Source organism: Nannospalax galili, unplaced genomic scaffold (genome assembly GCF_000622305.1).
Source record: "Nannospalax galili isolate Female #2095 unplaced genomic scaffold, S.galili_v1.0 scaffold621, whole genome shotgun sequence".
NCBI classification, from domain to species: Eukaryota; Metazoa; Chordata; class Mammalia; order Rodentia; family Spalacidae; genus Nannospalax; species Nannospalax galili.
The window spans coordinates 9,260-16,131 of record NW_008344830.1 but is presented as its reverse complement, the minus strand read 5'-3'; the positions used below and the strand labels follow the sequence as shown (position 1 = coordinate 16,131).

General features: G+C 36.6%; 1 protein-coding gene across 1 annotated transcript in view; it reads right to left on the bottom strand.

Annotated features, from left to right (window-relative positions):
* The window catches only part of LOC103740551 (olfactory receptor 14C36-like), an 8,262-nt gene extending 7,284 nt beyond the window's left edge, over nucleotides 1-978 (bottom strand). Inside the window, exon 1 of the mRNA XM_008841209.1 lies at nucleotides 952-978. Coding sequence (XP_008839431.1) covers nucleotides 952-978 — 27 coding nt within the window. The remainder of the gene's footprint in view (nucleotides 1-951) is intronic.
* Nucleotides 979-6,872: the final 5,894 nt, after the last annotated feature.

Below are 6,872 nucleotides of genomic sequence, written 5' to 3'. Positions count from 1 at the left end.
GTAATGGATTACTTTAAAAACCTATATGCTTCTAAATTTGCAAACCTAAAAGAAATGGACGGGTATCTAAAAGTATGGGAATCACCAAATTTAAACCAAGAAGAGATCAGACCCTTAAACAGACCCATAACACATAAGGAAATTGAAACAGGAATACAAAACCTCCCAACTAAAAGAAGCCCAGGACCTGATAGAATTACTGCAAAATTCTACCAGACATTTAAAGAAGATCGTTATCCAACATGACTTATTCAAAAAGATGGAAATATGAGCCTTAGTTGTAGAGATTCGACTGCAGATGTGTCACCTAGTACTGGGCATCACCCAGGTATATTTTCTCTATGCCTGGCCAGATGTGCAACTCTGCAATAGCGTTCATGGGCTACAAGAAGCCTCTTTAATGAGCGCTGTGTGTCAGGTTTGTCGCACTAAGGGAGGTCTCTTCTATCTCACACTGTGTTCCTTTCCAAGCAGCTCCTAGGTATACATATGCATTAATATTCAGACCCTCTTACATGCATTTCTTTTAGGTTTTTTATGGCATCACTTTTCCTATAGTTTTGCTAGCCCACCAAGATACATTCAACTCTACATTTTCTTCTTCCATCCAACCTCCCTCCCTCCATAGTCACAGTGCCCTCATTACTCCCACCCTCCCCTCAATACCTCCCTACTCCCACCATCTTTCCTTTCCCTGGCTTCCCTTTCTCCTGCACGCTATGGTTCTTTGCATGTCGCTCGCTACTATCCTCCCTGCCAATTACTTAATATTTTTCCATCTCCCTCAGGTAGCATCTGCTCCCTATTAGCTCCAATTCAGGTTGTTTCTTTTCCTTCACTTCTATGTATACTTTGCATTTAAAGGGCTCCTGTTGTTACTTCAGGATTTACATAATCACAATCCACAAATGAGGGAAATATACATTGCTTACTTTTCTGCATTTGTGGTACTTCACATAGTAAAATGCTCTCCAGCATTTACCATACATTTACGTGTAAATGTCATAATTTCATATTTTCTTACTGCTGAGTAGAACTCAATTGAGTAGATGTGCCACATTATCATTAACCTTCTGTCCGTTGAGGGACATTTAGGTTGTTTCCATTTCTTGCCTATTGTGATGAGAGCAGCAACAAACATGGATGTACTGCTATGTCTACAGTAAGATGACTCTTTTGAACATATACCAAGGAGTGGTATCACTGGATCATATGGTAGGTTTATTTTTAGTTTTTTGTGGGTTGTCCACACTGCTTTCCACAGTGGTTGCACAAGTTTGCATCCCCACTAGCAGTGAATGAGCACTCCTCTTTCTCCACATCCTCTCTAGCATTTGGAGGCTTTTGTTCTCTTGATCTTGGCCAATCTGCCTGGGATAAGACAAAATTTTAGAGTTGTTTAATTTGCTTTTCTCTAGTTGCTAAATATGTTGAGCACATTTTAAGGTGCTTCTTAGCGATTTTTATCTCTTCACTTGAGAACTCTCTGTGTGGGTCTTTCACCCCATTCTTTATTGGGACATTTATCTTCTTATTTCTTTTTTAAGTTCTTTGTATTTTCTGGATATTAATCCTCTGTCAGTTGTGTATCTGGTAAATATGTTCTCCCACACAGTGGGTTTCCTTTCCTTTCCTTAGTTGGTTCTTTTGCTATACAGAAATTTTGTGATTTAATGATGGCCCACTTATCGATTGTTGATTTTAGTGCCTGAGCAGATGGTGTGTGGTTTAGAAATTCCTTTCCTCTGCCTTTATCCTATAGAGTGCTGTCTATGTTGTCTTCAAGTAGTTTCTGAATTTCAGATTTTATATTGAGGAAGGGGTAGAGAGACGGCTAATGCACCCTTAAATTCTCACCTTTGAGGCTTCCATGTAGATCAGAGTGCAATACACACAGAACGCCTCAGCTGGCCAAGTATTGGAGAATATGACCCTTAGAGTGTAGGATGGGACTCCTCTATGGAAACTCACTCACTGACAGCTCAGAGACCATTGTGGAAGAGGAGGCAGAAAGATTGTAAGAACCAGGGTTCATGAATGCATGAGGTGGAGGCATCCGGGCCAGTGGGGGCTGGTCATGTGTGCCTTGGAAGTGGTAACATCCAAGGTGAGACTCATGTCACCTCAATTAAACAAGGGACCAAAGGGGAGGTGGAGGTAGGTGGCAGATCAGCATTAGATTGACAACTCTTTGAGATTGGTTACTGCTGCATGACGGAGAGTATGACCTACATACAACCACTGGATGGACTGTCTAGAGTCCAGTGGATGCATTTGCACTGAAGTACATTTGGGTATAAACACCTGAATGAATAGGACTCAGCATATATGGCAGAATGCATAGGGTTCATTGGGGAGCATGGTTGAGAGAGGGGGTCTAGTTTTGAGTGGAAAATATCGTATGGAATTTTAAAAGCTCAATAAAAAATAAAAAAATAAAACAAAAAACTAAAATATAAAAACAGAGGAAGAACATCCAAATTCCTTCTGTGAAGACAGACTCAGTCTAATACCAAAACCAGGTAAAGATACAACCAAAAAGAAAACTATAGACCCATATCCTTAATGAACATAGATGCAAAAATTATTCACAAAATACGTACAAACTGCATAAAGACACACGTCAAAAAGATCATCCACCATCATCAAGTTGGCTTTATTCAAGAGATACAGGGGTGGTTCAATATATATAAGTCAATAAACATTATAAATAATATATATGGACACAAGGAAAAGAACCAAATGGTCATCTCAGTAGATGCAGAGAAGGCCTTTGACTAAATTCAACATGCATTTATGTTCAAAGTCTTAGAGGGAACTGGACTGGAGGGAAAACACATCCAAGTAATTAAAGCTATATACAACAAACCCACAAGCAACCTTATTCTAAATGGAGAAAAACTGGAAGCATATATTAAAAGCAGGAACCAGACAAGATTGTCCACTATCTCCACTCCCTTTTAATATAATGATTGAAACTTTTTTGAGAGAAATAAGAAAAGAGAAGGAAAGTAAAGCAGTAGTTGTTGGAAAAGAAGGGGGAAATTATCACATTTTGCAGATGATATGATATTACATCTAAGAGATGCCAAAAATTTTTCCAAACAACTCCTAGAAATGATTAACAATTTCAACAAAGTGGCATGTTACAAAATTAATTTATAGAAGTCAGTAGCTTTTCTATTTACCAAAAACAAGTCATCACAGAAAGACTACATGGAAACACTCCCTTTCACAATAGCATCGTCATAAATAAAATAATAGAATAGAATAGAATAATGTAAAGTAAAATAAAATAAAAAGCAGTAAAATAAAATAAAATAAAACATCTCAGAATAAACCTTATCAAAAATATCAAGAACTCTACAATGATAATTCCGCTCAATGATTCATTGATTCAGTATTAGTAGTAATTATTCAGTTCTGATGTCTCTTTCTGTTTATTCCAAGTCAAATTGTCCTGTCTATTCAAGATAGTGGGATCTGGAAGAAACCTGCTAATACTGAGTTGGGGTTAGTCTGTGTGTTATTGTCCTGTAGTACCTTTTTATGAAATTGTGTGCACCAGAATTTGATGGATATGCATTCATGATTGTAATATCTTCTCAGTCAACAATTTCTTGGATCAGAATGGAGTCTATTTTATTATTTGAATTTCAACACCTGCTTGTATCTTTGTGCCATTTGCTTGCAATATTTTTTCATCCTTTCACAATAAGGTAGTGTCTGTCCTTGAAAGTGATATGATTTTCCTTGAAGGTAATGAAAATTTGGATTTTGTTTCCTAATCCATTGAGCTTACTTGTGCTTTTTTACCTGGAAAATGAAAGCATTGATTTTTAAAGTTATTTTTAAAAGATGTATATTAGAAAATCATCATTTTAATATCTATTTTCATTTTAATTATTCCTTCATTTACTTTCTGTTGCCTCTTGGGTGTAGTTTTTACTTTCTTCAGTCCTTTGTGTTGCATCAGCTATTCTATATAGGGACGTTTTGCTGGACATGAATTCTTTCAGTCTATTCCTGTCATAGAATATTTTTATTTTCCCTTCAATTGTAATCGTTTTTATGGATAAAATGTTCAGGATTGGCAAGCATGATCACTTAGAACTTGTTATACTTTGGTCCAGGTTCTTCTGGTTTTCATAGCTTTCACTGATTAGTCAGTTGTGGTTTTGATGTGTTTTCCTTTATATGTGACTCATTTTTTTTCTTGCAGCTTTCAGTTTTTCACTGCATATTTAGCAGTTTTAGTATGGTATGACATGGAGAGTCTCCTTACTTCTCCTGTCTATTTGGTATTCTATGTGCTTTTTGTATCTGTAAGGGTTTGTCCTTCTTTAATCTATGGAAATTTTCTTCTATAATAAATGCTCAATGTCAACGACCTGGGATTCTTCTCCTTTTTCTATGCCTAGGATGAGTAATTTGGTATTTTCATGTTATCTCACATTTTCTACATATTCAATTTCTCTGTTTTATTTTTTTTCATGTTCTTTGCTTGAGCAGTTCAATTCGTCAACATTATAATCCAGTCTTTGATATTCTCTTTTCCATTTCAGTCACTCTGTGGGAAAGACTTTCTCCGGTAATTTTTAATTGGATTTTTCAGTTTCCCTTATGTTTTCATTTCAGTCTGAGAGATCTTCACTATTTCTAGCTCTTTCAGGATTTCAGTAAGAAGTTTGTCTCTATCATCTTTTAGTTTTTGAGTACTTTGCTTGTGTGTTTTCTTAATATGTTGAGCTCTTTGATCATGTTTATAATATTTCTTCTAAATTCTGTGTACTGGGTTAACTCTAGGGAGTTCTCATTGCAACACTCTTCAATAAGACTGGTGGTATTTGCTGGGACATATTATTTTAGTTTTTCATATTATTATTTTATCATTGTGGTTTTGGCATGTGGATTTATTTTGTTGCTTGTGATTCTTGTATGGATCTCAAGCCTACATTTGTTGAGTTGAAGTTTGATTCTGTATGTATTATTGATCTATCTTATTTGCTTTCTGATTGAGTATGAAAAGTAAGTTGGCCTAGGCTTCAGGTTATCTCTTTTGATTTTATATTGGATTTTATATTGGACCAGATGGACACATTCAGGACACTGAGGAGCTCTCACAGCCCTGACTTATTAAACACACTTCAAGCATCAGAGGAATAGTTTAAAGGTCCAAGGAGAGAAGATGAGTAAAGGATGTGTAGATCCCTACTAGTCAGCCGGAAATCCTAAGTCCTGGATCATTGGGAGGGCCTGCAGATGGTCCCAAAACAGGGATGTCCAGGCCCGTACTAGCCAGCAGGGAAGCCTGAGCACTCATTGTTTCCAATTTAATAACCAATTTGCTCCAATTTGTTCTGATCATATAATTCTGGGTGTAGGGCCATCCAATAGAACATGGTCAACTACCAGGAGCGAAATGCTTAAAGAAAAATGATTCTCTCTCCCTGAGGATCCATTAACTCTCCATAGGCCCTATTTTGGGGTAAGAGATCAGGACCCCACTCCATGCTAGAATGAGAATGGCTTGATCTCATTCAGGTCTTCTGAAAGAGACTGTACCTGCTATAAGAAAATGAGTGCAATAATTCTGTCAGGTCCAGAAGAGGTTGCCTTTCTCTGCTTCTCCATGCCTCTGGCTTTTACAGTTACATGATATTCCATGAAGCTTAGGGAGGATGTGATATAGATGTCTCATTTGTTGCTTGATACTTTGCAGATATCTATTATCTTCAATTCCACCACTTGTGAGATTCTCAGATATCTACAATATATTATACAAAGACTTCTCTGATGAGGTCACAGAACTTCAGTAATCTCTAGTTAGAGAGATATGGTTTTAGAGAGTACTTTGATAATATGTCTATTTAGCAAAATAATAGTAGTATGTTCAACCCTGAGGCCTTTGACCTCCCCAGCCACAAGAGCATAATTGTCATACCATACATGTGTTTTTACCTATGGAAAAAGCCTAAATCCAATTAGAAATTGGTTTGCTACCTTGGTAACATTTGTGTCACTAGTACACCCATGAACACATCTTGCCGTGTTGATCATTTTGACAGTTCACAGGGTTCACAACTACATAAGATTTATTTTTCCCCAGAAGATTACTTATCATATTCCATTACTCAGAGAGCTAGCCAACAGTGAGGAAGCTTTGTAGTCAATAACACCTTGAAATCTCTATGTCCGATGACCAAAGTATATGGTATCTTCAGGAATAGATTCTTATTATTGTGATCTGGTGGGCAACCAAGAACAGTATAAATGTCCTTTATTGATTGGGGGGTTTCTGGGATAAAGTTAATCAAACATTCCTTCATAATATGTCTTGGAGCATCTCACAATATAATAGACATTTCTCAACATAATAAAGGCATTATAACACAAGCCCATAGTCAAAGTCACATTAAATGGAGAAAAATTTGAAGCATGTACATTGGAACCCGGAGCAAGTATATTCAACATATCCACTAGTATATTGTCTTCAGTTTGAAGGAATCTGATTATTAACATTAGGTGAGCTCTTCTTGAACAAGTATGACTAAGTGCAGGTTGAGTGGTGCTCTGCTCCAAAGATTAAGACAAAGGAAACAAAATGAAGGGAGAGATGTAAGACTATTATTCTGAAGTTTGTTACACTCTGAGCATATGAAGTTTCAAATGATGAGTTAAAAGGTTTAGGAAAAACAACACATATGTCTCTACTACATTTTCTCTAAAACTTTGTAATAAAATATAGTACAATAACAGTTGACACAAATGCTCAAAAAATTGGTACAATTTCTATTATGACTAAATTATCCACCTATGGACAGGAAGGGCGAGGCTACAAGAATGAATGCAAAGTCCTTTATTTTATCTTG